At 41.1% G+C, this 18,533-nt stretch overlaps 1 protein-coding gene across 5 annotated transcripts in view; it reads right to left on the bottom strand.

Moving 5' to 3' along the window:
- Positions 1-18,533, bottom strand: part of Clybl (citramalyl-CoA lyase) — a 225,499-nt gene that overhangs the window by 80,725 nt on the left and 126,241 nt on the right. For all 5 annotated transcript variants that reach the window (XM_004858621.3, XM_004858622.4, XM_087193076.1 and 2 more), the window contains exon 2: positions 12,755-12,941. In XM_004858621.3, coding sequence (XP_004858678.1) covers positions 12,755-12,941 — 187 coding nt within the window. The remainder of the gene's footprint in view (positions 1-12,754; positions 12,942-18,533) is intronic.

The raw sequence follows: 18,533 nt of genomic DNA, 5'->3' as shown, positions 1-18,533 counted from the left end.
TGGGGATTCCGGGCCCAGTTGTAACTTCTCGGGGCTAATTTCTGACCAATAAATATCTTGCATGATGGCATCATATAGGGAAAGTTGTAAAAATGCATTTGAAAGAGACAGTGTACCTTTAGTAGAAAGGCAGTCTCTGCTATCGGCTTATTCCTGACTTGATGTTTGCTCCTGACAAGCCACACTTGTCTTTTACCAATAAAACACCATCTTGCCAGGTATATACTAGAATTAAAACACTACCATCACTCGTTACCACCCGGAGAAGATCTGATATGTGTTAAAACACCTGGCAAAATTGTATTATTCCTCAGTTGTCTCTGTAAATCAGAATAATTAACTTACCCATTAATATACCCACTGATTTATTATTAAAAACATGGTGATATTTAATACATTGCTATCAGTTGTGGCCAGTGAAGAAAACCTGAAAAAAACTGTATTTCAGTATCAAAATTCCCTCTGCAAAATTTCGTGTTACCGCTTTTTTATTTGGCAGTGCTCTCCATACTTGTTTGGTTTGGTTCAGTTTGGTACCAGGGACTAAACCAGGGTGCTCTACCACTGAGCTACATCCCAGGCTTTTTTGTTCTGAGAGTCTCACTGTGTTGCCCAGGTTGAACCCAAACTTCTGCCCAAACTCTCAATCCTCTTGCCTGTCTCCAAAGTAGTTGGGATTATAGGTGCATCCTTGGTTCTTGATTTAACAACTAATACCTCTTGATCTTATTTTGGGAAAATCACCCATTTTTTTTTAAAATATGGATTTTAAGTAATTACTAAAGTTGAAAGAAGTTTAATGATTTTTTTTCACTCAACTGTCGTCTCCAAGCTATCTCTTACCTCATTTTAGAGGACATGGCCGCAGTTTCTACATTTAGAAATTTTGGGATCACTTAAGCTGGACTCTTTCCTTGTTTTTTTTGAATCTTAATTTTAAGCTGGAACTCAAAGATCTGTTTTATTGCCTAGGTCTTGGCTTTCTGTAGTTATGTATTTTGGGTCATACTCAGTCTTAATTGGATTCCTAGGAATTGCAAGAAAAGAAATAACTAACAATTTAAAGCCTGCAACTCTTTGTAAAGAAACTGTGTTGCGCTCATTAAATGGAAATTGCTGACTATTATGACCCTAATAGAAATACTTGAATCTTTGTATTAACAAGATGCCTGGTTTGAAGAATAAAACAGTGAGAGAGGGAAAAAAAGTGTTTGTTTGGTTGATTTTTTGTTTTTTTAACAATTACCCTTCAAAGGGGGAAAGGTTATTTAAGGGTATGAAGAGATTAATAAAAGACTGAAAACACTTTCCTATTTTTATAAAAACCTGAACAGGTTTTTATATCAGAACCTTTAAGGATCAAAAAGACCTTGCAGAGTTCCTAAGCACAGTTCAGCTTTCCATACTGTTCCAAAAAGACCCGCAGATACCCCGATTGCTATTGAAGAAATCTCCCAAGCCCTTGAGTCTTTTAATAAAGGCGAGGCACCTGGGAGAGGAGCGTTCCCATCCTAATTCACACCCCTATTGAAGAGGCGGGGCGCCCCAGGCCCCTGTGCACACTGAATCGTTCCCCTTTAGCTTTCTCCCTGCAGGAAGAGTACACCTAGCCACTCTACTAATTCATTTCAACAAGAGTGACGACACCAAGGAATGGAAAATTTAGCCAAGTGGATTTGTGTGTACATACAGGGTGTAAGTACAAATGGGGCTTTAGGGTCTGTATGCTGGTGTGTGTGTGAATGTGAGCACACACAAAGGAGGATGTACAAATAGGAGAGAATTCATATGCTTAGGATAGAAAAGGTTCTTCCATCTGTACACAATGAAAGGCATGACAGCGGGCCTCAAGGGTAAGGAGTTCACAGGGCTGAGGGCCAGGATAGCACACATAGGTTCATCAAAGAGTGACAATCAGCTGAACACTTTGGATGATATTGGAGGTTCTTAACTATGTGGCAGCTCAACTGACAGGCTCAACTGCCCATTCTGAGTCTGCAGGCAACCCCAGGCATCCTTTAGGGGGTTTGTGTGTGAGGAAGAAGCACTTAGGACAGGGCTCCCCAGGAGGGGACAGTCTCACAGCCCTCGCCCTAAAGCCGCCCTCCCTTGTTCTCTCCTCCAGAGCTGCTAGCCTTCCCTGTGGCCTTGCGATCATCAATTGTGATGTGTCATCTTGACTTGGGTGAGGACCGCCCAGCAGATGGAGCTCCAGTGGTGCCATGGGTTAGCGTGCAGTGCTAACATAGTAAAGCTCTCGGTGTGTCTGTAGATGACTGACACATATTCTGAAGACTGAAGAGAGAAAACCTGCCCTGGATGTGGGTGGCATCAACTGACATGCTTGTAGCCTGGATGGAATAAAAATGGAACGAAGAAGGAAGGCTTCCCCTTTCTTCAGAGGAGGAGCTTTGATCTTCCTCGCCACCTTTGGACTTTGGTCTCCAGTTCCTTTGGTGTTTCTACCACAGGTTCTTTGGCCTTCCAGCAGAGACCTGCACCAGACTCTGCAGTGAGCTCCAGGCCTTTGGCCTCCAACTGGATCTTCTGGGCTTGCAGTGTGCAGACGGCCATTTTGCATTCTTCCACCCTGATTCCACAGGCAGTGCACCCTAATGGATACAGGCCTGCAGTATGTCCTGACACCCAGGATGGAGGGAGAGAGAGAGCAAAAATTCGGTGGGGTAGGAAGCTTATTACTATTCTTACCTTTATTTTACATTAGAGATGGGCCCAGAGAGAAGGGAGACTGCCCAGATCACACTGTCAGGTTAAGATGTTACAAGGATCAGACACTAGCATAGTTTGGTTCTAAATTTTTTTTCCAGTGCTCTCTAGATCAAACCAGGGCCTTGCACATACTAAGCACGTGATCTACCAGTGAGCTGTACCCCCAACCCTAAATCTGTCTTCTTGGCCATCAATTATGCCTTTTTATATGAAAGAGATATTTTAAGGAATGAGTTTTCCATTCTCTCTGTTTTCTAAGTTTCTTCCTTCTCCTCTGCCTCCTCCCCCACTCTTTTTTCTAGGGGGTGGGTGGGTGGAAGGGGTGTTTGAGATGGAACCCAAGGGCTTTGTGTTTGCCAGTCAAGTGCTCTATCATTGAGCTACATCCCAGCCCTAAGGTTCAGCACTTTGAAAATGTTACACTACTTTATAAAAAAGAAAGAAGAAAGGAAGGAAGAAAAGAAAGGTACAGATAGAGAGCGAGAGAAAGAAAGAAAAGAAAAGAAAAGAAAAACCATTTACATAGTGCTTGAGAGCTTACAAGGTGACAAGGTGTGTCCCCCTTTGAACCTTCCGGCCGGCCCCTGGTAGGTGGTGTGTGTCTTGTTATCATCAACCCCATGGGACAGATTAAAGGGAATAGGTCAAATGAGATGGCATGTGCCTTGACTAGACAGCATCACAAATGGAAAATTTAAGTGCATTTTCTGTTGCCACACTATGACAAAATACCTGAGGGAAACAACTTAAAGGGAAAAAGGTGTTGTTAGCTCATATTTTCAGAGATTTCATTCAGTCCATAGTCAGCTGGCTCCATTGCTTTTAGGCCTGAGGCAAGGCAGATCATGTGGAAGAGGGTGGTGGAGGAAAGCTGCTCCCCTCATGGCAAACAGGAAGCAAAGACAGCCAGCAAGGGCACAGGGACAAAGGTCGCCTCCAAGGGCACACCCTCAGTGACCTCCGTCCTCCAGCCACACCCCACCAGCTGGTTTCTGCCATCTTCCAACAGCACCACACACGGGGACCAGGCTTTCAACACACGAGCCTTTGCAAGACAGTCCTGATCCAAGCCATAGCACAGGCCCTCCACCGTTCACTGACCAGGCTGCGCATATCAACATAAGCTGCCCACCAGCAGCATCCAGGCCTTATGAGCTTAGGTTCCTACAGAAAAACCTTCCTTGAACCAAAATTTAGAGTTACTTGGCTTCCTGAAGGATCATGAGTATGTGTAAGAATGAATTATTGGCCGAGGATTTAGCTCAGTGGTTCTGCTGCCTGCCTCGCAAGCGCAAGGACCCAAGTTCGATCCCTGGTACCAAAAGGAAAGAATGAATTATAGACCTTTGTAGCATTCTTTTATAGTACAAACTGGCCTTAAACTCCCTATGTAGCCCAGGCTGTCCTTAAACTCACAATCTTCCTGTCTTGGCCTCCCAAGTGTTGGGATTACAGGCATTTAGACTAATATTTTTAAAAACTTTTAATAAAAAAAAGCAGTATCACATACATGTAATCACAGCAGGAGGCTGAAGTAGGAGGACTGCAAGTTCAAGGACAACCTGGAACACAGCAAGACCCTGCCACAAAAAAAACAAAACAAAGAGGCCAGGGATTTAGCTCAGTGGTTCTGCCACCTACCTCACAAGCACAAGGTCCCGAGTTCGATCCCCAGTACCAACCCCCCCCCCACACACACACAAAACAAATAAGGGCCAGGTGTGGTGGTGCATGCCTGTAACCCTAGTACTTGGGAGGCTGAGGGAGGAGGACTATCATGAGTTTGAGGCCAGCCTGGGCTACATAACAAGACCCTGTCTTAAAAAAACAAAACAAAACAAAAAACCTAATTAATTTCAATTTTATTATTAAAAATTTTAAAAGATCAGTACTTTATTTTTAGCAATATGGTAGTTTACAGTCTCTCTGGAGGAAAACCTTTCTCTCTAGGCCCTTGGCATTCCAGTCAATATAGTTTCACACCACGAAGAAGGATTAGCAGAAACAATAAAAAGTAATTTAGAAAAAAAAAAGTAATTTAGGCTCTAAAATATTGAAATTATCAGATTCAGATTATACCAAGCAGATATGAAAAAGAACCAAATAGAACTTCTGGATATAAAAAATATAAACACTAAAATTTAAAACCCAGATGTTGTGCCAGATTATATACAACTGAAGAGAGAATTAGAAAACTAGAAATTAGATATGAAGTACTAACCTAGAATGTAACCTCAAGAGACAAAGAAATAGAACTTATAAGAAGATATTGAGAGACAAAAAGGACAGAATTAAAAGTTCCTTAATGTGTGTATTCAGCATCTCTGAAGGAAAAGAATAGGAGGGATGGAATAGAGGCAATATTTGAGTGCTAACGGAGATTTTGCAAAACTGGTAAAGGACATGAATCCACAAATATAAAAAACACAGCTTAGGGCCAGGGATTTAGCTCAGTGGTTTTGTCGCCTGCTGCACAAGCACAAGGACCCAAGTTCAATCCCCAGTACAAAAAAAAGAAAAAAACACAGCTTACACCAATCAAAAAGGAAGAGAGTAGGAAGGGAAAAGATTAATAAATCTATACTGTTACATTTTAATAAAATTTCAGTAAACTAAAGTGATCTTAAATGTAGCCAAAGAAAAAAGACAAGCAACCTAGTTTCAAAGCTTAAAGTAGTAGGGGGATGGGGATTTAGCTCAGTGGTTCCAGCGCCTGGCTTGCAAGCGCAATCCCAAGTTCCATTCCCCGTACCCGCCCCCTCAAAAAAAGCTAAAAGTAGTAATAGTAACCAGAACACAGTGAAATTATATCTTCAAAGTTCTGAGAGAGACTGTCAATCTATATTTCTGTACCGGGTCAAACAGTAATGACATCCTCAAATAAAAACCAAGAGGGTGGGGATGTAGCTTGGTGGTGCCATGCCTGCCTGGCAAGCGCAAGGTCCTAAGTTCGATCCCTACTACTGGGAGAGAAAAAAATCAAGAGTGCCTCAGCTACAAGAAAATTCTGAAACACACCTCAGGAGAAAGAAAAATGAACCCAGAGAGGTCTGAGATGCAAGAAGGAATGATGAACAAAGAAGTGGTAAAATATGAAAGTTAATCTAAATAAGTAATGTATATATAAAATGGTAATAGTAGTGATATAAAATGTGTGAGATTAAAACGAAATGACTTAAATCTTGGGAAAAAAATAACACAGACATTTTAAAGATGATTGGATCTAATGTCGTCTAAGTTTATTATGTAGTCCAGGAAGAAGATATATATCAATCTGTAGCTTTACTGAATACAATTAGTAAAATTTCAAGAGTAAGCTGGGTGTGGTGGTACATAATAGTACTTTCGGCACTCTGGGAGGCTGAGGCAGGAGGATTACAAGTCTGAGTCCAGCTTGGGCAACTTAGCAAGAACCTGTTTCAAAACAAAAATTTGCCGGGGATTTAGCTCAGTGGTTTGGGTGCCTGCCTTGCAAGTGCAAGGTCCGAGTTCAATCCCCAGTACCAAAAAAAACATAAATGGATTAACGTTTGAGTTGGAAGACAGAGATTATCAACATGGATATAAAAATGTTTAAACTGTAAGATACATGTTTAAAGCATAAAGATGAAAAAGTTGAAAGCAAAAGCATGAAAATCATACTAAGAATGTTGTCTTTGCTATTTTAATACCAGACTACATATACTTTAAAGCAAAAAGCATTATAGGGGACAAAAATAGTACATAATAATAGGTTAATCAATGTACCAAAAAGATGTAATAATTCTAAATTCGTATATACCTATTAACATAAGTTCAAGCTATCAGCAGCAAAAATTGATAGAACATCAGAGAGAAACTGGCAGATTCTCCTTTGAAGGGTAGATTTCAACTGGCCTCTTTCAACTGTTGATACAACAAGCAGAGGAAAATCAGTACAAATTTGGATATTTGAACATTACTAACAGACTTAGTCTAATGGAAAATACTGAGAACTCTGCAAATAGAAAATAATACCTTCTTTGCAAGCACTAGGTCTTGAAGGAAGACTGGAAGGATTTTAAAGAATCACCACCATTCCCACCATATTCTTAGCCACTGCAAGTATGTTACAAGTCAGCAACAAAATGATAAAACAAACTTCCATACAGTTGGAAATTTAAAAATTCAAAGTTCTTGCTACTCAAAGCGTGATCTCTCCCAATCTTACATGCCACTCTGAGTTAAACAGGAAGTGGAAAGTGAGAGGCTGGCATCTGCTGGCCTAGGGGTGTAGCTCAGAGGCAGGGTACTCGCCTACCATGTATGAGGCCCTGGGTTCAATTCCCAGAACTCCCCAAATCAACAGATGCTTTTATAGCAGTTGACATTGCCTTCACACACGAGTAGCATTTCACCTTTCCAGCATTTTATTTTATTTTACAAAAGTGTCAGTCCACAGAGGGGAAATGTAAAAAAAAAATCAAAAGAAACAAAGGAACAAATAAAAATTATCAAACCAGAGTCTGGAAAGCACCATTTTGATTTTCATGGTTCAAGCAGGAAATCAGAATGGCAACTAAAAAGCACTTAGAGGGCCGGGGATTTAGCTCAGTGGTGCCGCCACCTGCTTCGCAAGCACAAGGTCCTGTGTTTGATCCCCGGTACCCCCCCCCCCAAAAAAAGCACTTAGAGGCCAGAGATTTAGCCCACAAACACAAGGTTCTGGGTTTGATTCCCATATGGGGGGAGGGAGCACTTAGAGTCAAATTTTAAAAAGGATGTGCTCTCCTAGAACTTTCTTTTTAAATTTTTTTTTCAAAATTTACTTGTATTAGTACGTTTGCAATGCATAAAGGTCACGTTCATCACAGGGAGCTGGTTCATGTACATAACACACTGTAATTCTTCTTCGTCCTCTTTATTCCCTTCCCTCCTCCTTCCCCCCTGTACTCTTTTCCTCCCCTCCATCTCCCACTTTTTTTTTTTGTACTGGGGATCGAACTCGGGTCCTTGCGTTTGAGCAGCAGGCAGCGAAACCACTGAGCTAAATCCCCAGCCCCTCCCTCCATCTCTTAAGTCTCCTTCCTATTTGCAAAAGATCTGTTTCCTATTGTCTATCTTTTATTTTCCTCTTTAATTTATAATCTGGGGTTCTCATATAAGAGAAGCCAGGCGATATTTAAGCTTGTGTGTCCAATTTATTTCACTTAATATTATGGTCTCAAGGTGCATCTGTTTTCCTACAAATGACTCAAATCTATGCTTGGTTACGGCAGAGTAGTACTCCACTGTGTGTAAGTACCACATTTTCTTTATCCGTTCATCAGTTGATGGACATATAAGCCACCGCTTCCAGGATTTAGCTGTTATGAGTTAGCTGCTATGCATCACTGTAATATGATGTTTTTAACTCTTTCAGAACGATGTGTAGAAGAGAAACAGCTGGGTCGCACAGACCTTACTCTAACTTTTTTGCCTGTATTACCATTGGCCTACATCCCCTCCAAACCATGGATCATGCAACCACTTTTGTGTCCCTCCTGCCTTACATGGTGCCTGCATCAGCAGATATTCCATATTTATTTAGGCACTGCATGCTTACTTACACTTAATTAGTGAAATATTTACTCTAGTGAAATAGCAGCCCTGAAATCGGCCTCCACCTCCTCCTCCACTCCCACTGCTCGACACCCAGTGTCACGGTGAGTCACCAAGATTCTGTGCATGACTTGGTGTATTTTTCCCGTGGCCCAGCAAGCAGTGGCTTGGACAACCTGCACCTCCTCATGGATCTAACAATGACAGGAGGTGATAAGAGAGAGTGCAGGCGTCTTTTCATCATCCATGCTTGGGGCCATGAGAAGGAGCTCCTTAAACACAAATTGGATTAGCAGGACAGGGTTAGAGCCTGCCGGAAGGTATGGGAGCCTTATAAACTGCGGCATGGAGCTCCTATTGTCTTCATTCTAAGCCCATGCTCATCAAATAAGATATGGAGGTAGTCATTAATAACGGGAAGAAAGGAAATGAGATATAAAATGAAGTGACCACATTTTTATAATTACCAGAAAGCTGCCTTAGGCAATAAAAGTTTAGATTAGCAAAAAATAAATAGGATAATCTGAAATAAGAGTTAAATAAGCATTTTTTAAATAAGAAATAAACTCACTAAAAAAGTCTCTTATCTCCTCCATCAAGAAAAACTTTAAGGAAACTGATTAAGAGGTGACTTCAAAAAAGAAAAATATTTGAGATGTATTAGAAGAGTCCAACACACCTGGACATTTCCAATGAACTGAAGTCCCGGGTCTAAATGAATTACAACTCCATGGCACTGGGAAAATTTGCAGATATAAGCACAGAGCTCCTGTCAGTAACTCCTGAGAAATCACAGAGAATACAAAGTTGGGCCAAGGCACTAACTTTTGAAAAAAGGGGAAATGGTGAATCGTGAATCATGTTGATAGTGAATCAACAGTGAGCTCCAGGCTGATTCCATCAAAAATTCTAGAAAATACAAATCTGAGTTCTGCCATTTGTTTGTTTTGTGGTAGTGAGGGGTTGAAACCAGAGCCTTTGCACTGAGATACATCCCAACCCTTTTTTGTCTTTCATTTTGAGACACGATCTTGCTAAGTCACTAAGTTTCCCAGGCTGGGCTCAAAATTGCAATCCTCCTGCCTCAGCCTCCCAGTGTTTTGGATTTACAGGCATTTGCCACATCAGGCTGAGTTCTGCCATTTAATAGCAATGTAACCTTGAACACATTTCAAAACTTAGTTGTAAGAATTAAGATATATATATGAAAATAATATATTTAGATGAGATGGTACATGTAAAATAATATTACATGTTAGATAGGAAATTATCAGTAAACCATTTTTTCTTTCATTTGTACCACTTCAAAAAGAGGGAATAGCTGGGGCCCAGGATTTAGCTCAGTGGTTCTGGCACCTGCCTTACAAGCGCAAGGTCCCGAGTTCAATGCCCGGTACCAAAAAAAAAAAAAAGGAGGGAATAGCAACTAGGTACTGACACAGCCTCATCAAGAACCAGTCTTGTTTACCTGGCCTCGTTTTTCTGGTCTAGAGTTACAGGGTTAAAAAGATATTTTTAGGCTGGTATATTGGGAATGCATCTTCATTCTGAAAAAGCATTTAATAGAATTTCATAACATCCTGATGAAAAGACTGGATTTTTGGAGTTAGGTGACTGAATAACCTTACCCCCAGTACCACTCATGAACATGCCTGTTTCCTTTCTTGTAAAATGATGTAATAACAGTCTCTCCCTGGCTGTCGTCTACATCTCAGTGCCTAGCCTTGGTCAGCACTGTATACACATTGCTCACGAAGCCTCTAAGGAAGTTCCCAGTGCCCAAGCTTGTGCAGCAGCTGGCTCCACCCTCTGACATTTCCCTCAGGAATCAGTTCCGTTTTCCCATAGTGTGCTTGTTAGGCTCTCAGATGATAAGAACATTGGATAATGAGATCAAATCCCAAAAACCTTGACAGACTAGGGCTTTGAGTTGATATATGTGAGGTGAAATTAAGTTCCAGGTAGAAATTTTAAGAAAGAACATTTTCCCATGTGGTGTCCTGCCTTATTAGATTTTCTGTGGATCACAAAGGGAATTTTAGTTCACTCTAAGCTCTACATGTGGAGAAGAATGTGTCCAGCAATTAATGCATGGTCAGCTGCATCAAGAGAACCAGAATGGCCTGTTTTAGTCACTTTCTTGTCACCGAGACACGATTCCCAGCCCCCACAACTTAGAGGAGGAGAGGTTTATTTCGGCTCACAGTGTGTAGAGGTTCAGTGCATAGTTGGCTGGCTCCAAGGCAGGATGGCACTGCAGAAGGGAATGGCAGAGGAGAAAGAGCTCGTGGCATGGGCGGGGCAAAGAGAGGGTGCAGGGAGGCGCAGGGAAGAGATCAATCCTTTCAGGCCACCTCTTCCAACCAGACTCTACCTCCTAGCAGCAAGTCAGCTAGCAACCCCCATAATCCAATCATCTTCCAAAAGCCCCACCTATGAGCACATGAGACCTTGGGGGACATTTATTTAGTTAGTTAGTTTTTGAAATAGGTTCTCACTATGTACCTCAGGCTGGCCTTAAACTCACTGTGTAGCCCAGGCTGAGCTCGAACTTGAGGCAATCCTCCTGCCTCAGCCTCCTGAGTGGTGGGATTACAGATGTCTGCCACCATGCCTGGCTAGGGGACATTTTTAGATGTAAACCATAACCTGGCCCAACCAAGACCCATGTAAACATATAGTCCAAGATGGCGAGCACAACGCGTCCATCGTGAACTCTTCTCTGCCTCTGGTTTCTTCTGAACAGCAGCTCAGCTCCTGTGACACTGGGTCTCAGGAGGGCTGAGGCACAGATAAACAGTGAGGAAATGGAAGGCAGGAAGGGATCACATTTCCAGCTCATCTGGGGTCAGGAAACATCCTCAGGTGGGTCTAAGAGGACAGCCTCAAGAGTTGCAAGGAAATATAATTAGAACTTTATCAGGCACCTAATGGCTCACTATGCTACAATGCTGAAATAAATTCCCTTCTAATCGTGATTACTACAGCTTTATCTAATCTGCTTCCTATAGGAAATCAAGCTACTCCCAGGCACTTTATCAACTTTTTGCTCATAATAATCCCTGTCCCTGACAAAAGAAGATATTGTCATCCCCACAGTACAGATAAGAAATCGAGGCAGAGAAATAGAGTGAATTGCCCTGGGTCACACAGAACCCAAATTACAATTTAGTATCTAACGCAGAGCACATTACCTGAGTTTGGGAGGAAGCATACTGGAATCACATTATAGCTTCAAAAAAAGGACATATTTACCTTAATCTCTGGGAGAGAGAAGATTAATTGCATTTTCCTTGGCACATGCCAAAAATACTGAGAAGACACTTTAGATTCCACATGCTTATTCTAATCCTTTTCCAAATGCTTCAAAAGCCTTGGTTTGACCAGTATTAGGATGATGCAGGAAATCAACTTTATTTTTCAATTAAGGTAAATATTTGTTTGCTGAATGCCCAAGGAAAGTAATCAAATCAGAATGCCATATAGTACAGGTTCTTTCAGATCATCAGGAAGCAAGAGACTCCCCCCAGTAGGCATAAATCCAGACAGCCTGCTCCTCTGTCCCCAGCCCCGCTCCACTCCCAGCCTAACTGCACCATCCAGGGACCGCATAAATAAAGACCAAGGGAATCATATTTTTAACCAAAAACGTTCCATGCAACCATAAGTTATTATTAAACAAAGTTATATATTTTACCTAATTACTGAAAAAAATCACGTTCATTATAAAAATCTAGGAAATAAAGTTACACAAAATAAAATTAATCCAAAAGCATGCCCTACATCATCACCAACTAACAACCTTTTGTTGCTGTTTACAAACAGATTCTGTAAGGCTCATTTCTCTGGTCAGGGCATGAGGAATCAGGCAGAGGCTAACGCAACCTGAAGGTTCTGTAAGTAGTTTCTCTTTAATTAAGTATGGAAACTGGCAATTTACCCATGGACAACTACCTTTTATTTTCTTGCCATTTGTCTTAGAAGATAAGACCACTATGATTTTTGGTGGTAAAGACAAGAAATGATTGTATTTTATTGGCCTGAGAATTTTTTTTTTTTGGTACCCGAGATCTAACTCAGGTCCTTGCGCTTGCGCAGCAGGCGGTGAAACCACTGAGCTAAATCCCAGGCCCATGCCCTGAGAATTTTACACGATAATTCTAGAACTGTGTAACTCACTCACCCAGACCAGCAAGTATTTATGGCCCAAAACGGACTGTCTGCCTCTTTACCTGTACACACAATAGTCACATCTACTGGACACAGGTACATTTTGATCAAATTCTGCCCTTCCCTCAGGAAAAAAGACACATCTGCACATTCAGAACCCATATAAAAGCTGGATAAAAAATGTTAATAATCAGCAAGTGATGAGTATAGCGGAATCTTTCCAAATAGGGAGCAATACTGCCACAGACCAGCACGGTCCAATCCCTTTCTTCTTCCATCAGAACCTGCTCCTTACCTTTTTGTTCATCGCTACACCATCCTCACAGTCGAGCACCACGCAGTCTACATTCAGAGAAGGAATCTTCTTTATTTTCTTTTCGTCGTTCCCAGGTACATATAGCACTGCCCTCCGAGGAATATACTTGTGACTGGACAAGGAACTATAGCGAAGCCTGGGGACATCGGCTGCTAGGGAGGTGCTCCTGCAGGAGACATAGGTGGGATTAGTCCAGAATGGAATTTCTGCATTCACAAATTTGCAAAAAAACTTATTTTAATGAAAAATTAAAATACAACATATAGACAATCTTTCTAAATTAGGGCGGAACACAATCCCATGTTAAAATCTTGAAAAGCAATCACAACAAGATATAATCAGTGAAGCTCAGCATAATGGTGCACACCTGTAATCCCAGCACCCAGGAGGCTGAGGCAAGAGGATCACCATAAATTCAAAGCCAGCCTGAGCTACACAGTGAAGCCAAGACTAGCCTAAACCACATAGTGAGACTCTGGCTCAAAACAACAACAAACAAACAAACACACCCTAATGAACAAAATGTCATTTGGCTGAGGTTTTAAAAATACACAGTCCAAGGGCCAAGGATTTAGCTCAGTGGCACCGCGCCTTCTTCGAAAGCACAACATCCTGAGTTCGATCCCTGGCACCGCAAAAATAAATAAATAAAATTAAAATTAAAATACACGGTCTTGTTTATTGGCATTATCTTCTGGGAGATGGAGGAGAGTGTACCTAATCTTACAAAAATACTTCCAGTATCAGTATGCTGTCCAGATAGCATCCATGGCAAACAAGATGAGAAATGTACATCCAAAAGACACTAAACAATAACACAGGTCGAATATCTTTTGTCTGAAATACTGGGGCCAGAAGTGTTTGGGATTTTGGAATTTTTAAATTTTGGAGCACTTGCATACACATAGAGGGACGTCTTGGGGAGGGGACGCAAGCATAAATATGAAATTCATGAAGGTAATTTTATGCAAAAATAAATTTAGAGGGGTACAGTGCTGGGGACTGAAGCCAGGGCTTCAAGAGTGTTAGATAAGCTCTAACCGCTGAGCTACACCTGCAGCCTAACTTTATGTAGTATGTTTAGTGTACCATGTTTGGACTGCAACCTGTCACATGAGGAGGTCAGGTGTAGAGTTTTCACTTGTGGTCGCATGTTGGTGCCCAAAAAGTTTTGAATTTTGAAGCATTTTGGATTGCTGACTACAGATGTCGATCTATACTATCTACAATTACGCGTAAATCAAAAAGTAGAACACAAACTATATAAGCATCCATATGGACCCTCTTTGACATTCCATCTTTAAAAGTAGGCAATAGGTGATTCAAGTTCAATTCCAACAGCAGACGAGATAGGCTGGCTGCCTCATGAGTAGGAGGACAGTGGATGGCAGGCCGCGTCTAGCTCTGCACTACAGACAACTGCATTCCTGGAAGTTTAACTCCTCGCCATTCTGCAGGCTGCTAAAGAGTAAGCGAAGGCAATAATGCACTCAAAGCTCTAAAACAAGCTGGCAGAGATGAGCTAGGCGACAGGGTGCTGGGCATCGCACAGCAGGAGGAGGTGTAGTGGTTCTTCAGGGAGAACCTAGGGGCAGCCGTGCCTGCCTGCTCCTAATCCATGCTCTTTCTTCCCTCCAACTACTTCAGCTTCCTGGCCAGCAGCTCCTTGGGCTCACGCTGCCCCCTGCCCCAACCTGACCCAAGCTTGTCCTGTAAAAACAATGCTTTATGCTTAGAATGTAAGTTTTGGTGAAGGAAGAGGAAATCAGCTCTCATAATCAGGACCAGTTACATAATTTGCAGGACCCAGTGTGAGATGGAAATGAAGAATCTCCTGTTTAAAACAGATTAGGAATTTTGTTTTAGAGACAGGGTCTCACTATGTAACCCAGCCTGGCCTTGAACTCATGGAGATCCTCCTGCCTCAGCCTCCCGAGTGCTGGGATTACTCCTGGCTGATTAGAATTTAAAGATGGCAAAAGGAGAACATGAAGCCAAGTGCCACAGCATAAATTACACACCCATGTCCTGCTTGTAACAGGTGCTATGTGTCATGGTATATGTCATGAAGACTGCTGGCAAAGGACAGGTTTAGGCTCTAGCCGACTAAAAATGCCCTAATGTCTTTCCTGCAAATAAATAGTGTGACCTATTTCAAGTAGGTGTTAGTTGTACTCTTTTTTTTTTTTTTTTTTTTGTACCAGGGATTGAACTCAGGCCCTTGCACTTTTGAGGCAGGTATTGGCACCACTGAGCTAAATCCCTGGCCAATTGTACTCTTCATAAGAACTGTTGACATCAGTAGCTATCTTAAGTTAATACCATCAAATATTCTGCATGGTTGTAACATTTTGGTTTTTTGTTTTGGTTTGGTTTTTGGCTTTTTGAGACAAGGTCTCCCTATGTAGTTCAGGCTGGCCTTGATCTTACTGTGTAGCCTGGGCTGGCCTTGAACTCACAGTGATCCTCCTGTCTCAGCCTCCCAAGTGCTGGGATCACTGACATGCACAACCACACTCAGCCTCATTTTGCTTTAACTGCTGTGACTTATGACTTACTGTACCTGATGAAAAATCAGTTGTTTTGAGGATCTACCAAATTTGTGGGCATCTGCCCTCCCCTGTATCAAGGATTGAACTCTGGACCTTGTGCTTGCCAGGCAGCCACAGCGCCACTGAGCTACATCCCCATCCTTTTTCCCTCTTGCTAGTAACCTTTAAAATTGAATCTTAATCTTATTTTACCTGTGCTCTGACCACTGATTGATAGTGCTGATCAGAGGAGCAGACAGACAGGCTGGGGTGTTGTTGCTGTGTCTCCCTCCATTGTGTTTTCTAAAGGCCCCAGAGCTCCCTCTCAATCTCTCCCCCCCCCTTTTTTTTTTTTTTTGAGACAGGGTCTCACTATGAAGGCCAGGCAGGTCTCAAACTCATGGCAATCTTCCTGCCTCAGCCTCCTGAGTGCTAAGATTACAGGCATGTGCCACCACACCCAGTTTCTCTCTCTCTCTTTTTTTTGACATGAGGTCTCACTTTATAGTCCGGGCTGGCCTCAAGCTACCTGTGTCAACAAAGTGTGGTTGTACACACCTGTAATCCCTGTAATTTGGGAGGCTGAGGCAGGAGGACCACAAGTTCAGGCCCAGCCTGGGGCAACCAAGCAATTTAGTGAGACTCTGTCTCAAAGTAAAAAAAAAAATTTAAAGGCTGTGGATGTAGCTCAGTGTGGAGGCCTTGGGTTCAATCCCAGTATTTCATACACAAACACACACACACACACACACACACACACACCTCTCTGTGTGGCCCAGACTGACCTTGAATTTACTATCCTGCCTCATCCTCCCAGATGCTGGGATTACAGGTATGCGCTACACACCTACCTTAATTTTTCTTTTTTCCTTCTCCTTTTTGGACCCAGACATTAAAGACAAAGAAAGACATTAGAAAACATACTGTATGTAAGGGAAAATTAGAAAATAATTCTGCTTGCCCAGGGAAAGTCTGAGAAAAAATCTGAGAAGACTTGAAGCTTACACTGTAGGCTGATCTATAGCACAGAGACGGTCTACCACCACTGAAAGACCAAAAACTGTAACAAAAACACAGCAAACTCTCAGGAAGGGAAGAATCTAGTTAACAGAGTTACAACATTTTTTAGATTCAGATGCCCAATTTAACAACAACAACAACAACAACTACTACTACTACTACTACTCACAATGCCCATAAAGAAATAGGAAAATATAGCTCACAGGGGAAAAAAATCAATAAAATTTGTTTCTCAGAAAGATTCGATGGCCAGTATGCTAGACAAAGACTTAAAACAATGGCCTTAAAAGACATCCAAAGAACTAAAGGAAGATGTGAAGAATGTTAATAAGACAATGTGTGAGGAAATACCAATAAAGAGATTAAAAAACCAAAAAGGATTTTAAAAAAATAAATTCCAGAGCTGAAAAGTACAATAATTGAAATGAAAAATTCATGAGACTCAAAGTCAGGTCTGAACAGAGGAAAAGAATTAGTGAACTTGAAGAAAGGACAATGGAAATTATCAAGAACAGAAACAAGACTGAAGAAAAGTGAACAGAGCATATAGGACTTGTGGACACAATCAAGGCAATCAACACATATTATGGGAGTTGCAAGAGGCAGAAAAGGGTAGAGAAAATACTTGAAAAATAGTGGCTGAAAAAAATCTAAATTTTGAATAGGGGACATAGCTTAGTGGAAGAACACTTGCCTAGCATATGTGAAGCCCTGGGTTTGATTCCTAGCCCTACAAAAATAGGTAAATTAAAAGTTGCCCGATCTGATGAAAGACATGAATATCAATATCCAAGAAGTTCCATCAACTCTAAGATGAACTGAAAGACCAACACAGGGACACATTAAAATCAAACTTGCATGTCTGAAAAACAGAAAATCTTGAAAATAGCAAGAAAGATGCAAATCATCACATATAAGACTAAAAATAGATTTCTCATCAGAGACTTTGGAGACCAGAAGCCAATGGGCCAATAGATCCAAAGTGCTAAACAAACAAAAAAAGTAAACCAAGTACCCTATATTCATCATAACTGTCCTTCAAATTGAAGGGAAAGTTAAGATATCCAAGATAAACAAAAGCTGAGGGAGTTCATTATCATTAGACCCACTCTACAAGAAAAATTAAAGAAATTCTGCAGGGTAAAATAAAACAATACTAGACAGTAACTCAAGCTAATGAAAAAACAAAGTGGTTTTTTTTTTGGTACTAGGGATCAAACTCAGGACCTTGCACTTTGAGAGGCAGGTGCAGTGCCACTGAGCTAAATCCTCAGCCCAGAAAACACAGAGATTTTATTTTTTTACTTTTTTTATTTTTTTAATAATCATTTGAGCTTTTTTTTTTTTTTTTTTTTTTGGTACCTGGGATTGAACCCAGGACCTTCCACTTGTGAGGCAGGTGGCGGCACCTCTGAGCTAAATCCCCAGCCCTATAGAGATTTTAATAAAAGCAAATATATGAACAATTATAAAGACTAGTATTGTTGTAACAATAGTTTTTAACATCAAACGTTTCTAATTTCATTACCTGTGTAATTTCAGAGACACGCACTTTAAAAAAAGTATTAGTCTAAAAGCTAGTATTATTATAGCTGTGTAACCCCACATTTTATTTTGTACATAATTTCAATGACTAATGTATTTAAAAGCATTATCATTTTATATTTTGGGAGACACAATCTGTAAAGATGTAATTCTGTTACACTAACAACCAAAAGAGCTGTGAAGGAACAGAATTTTTGTATGTTATTGAAGTTAGGATGGCATAAATTCAAACTGAAGTGTTGCAACTTTAGGATGCTAAATGTAACCCACATGGTGACTACATAGAAAATAGTTATAGATTATACACAAAAGGAAATGATAAAAGAATTTAAACATTTTACTACCAAAAAGAAAATTAACCAAACATACAAAAGAAGGTAATGCAGGAAATAAGTGACAAGAAATATAGAAAACAAATGGCAAATGAGAGAAGTCAGTCCTTAAATTCTCCAATCTAGATTACACTCTGCAATCAAAAGACAGGAGTTAGAGCTGGGGCTGTGCTTAGGAATAGAGCACTGGCCTAGCTTGTGGAAAGTCCTGGGTTCAATATCCAGCTACACACACACACCCATGCAGTGGGTAAAGAAACTCCACCATGCTTTCAGGAGTCTTCTTCTGTGTTGGATGCCACTCAGCAGCATATTCAGTGTATTTAAAAA

The sequence above is a fragment of the Heterocephalus glaber genome, unplaced genomic scaffold (genome assembly GCF_053883595.1).
Source record: "Heterocephalus glaber isolate CG9 unplaced genomic scaffold, H.glaber_assembly_v1.0 deba00001579, whole genome shotgun sequence".
NCBI classification, from domain to species: Eukaryota; Metazoa; Chordata; class Mammalia; order Rodentia; family Bathyergidae; genus Heterocephalus; species Heterocephalus glaber.
This window is presented reverse-complemented; position numbering and strand designations above follow the sequence as displayed.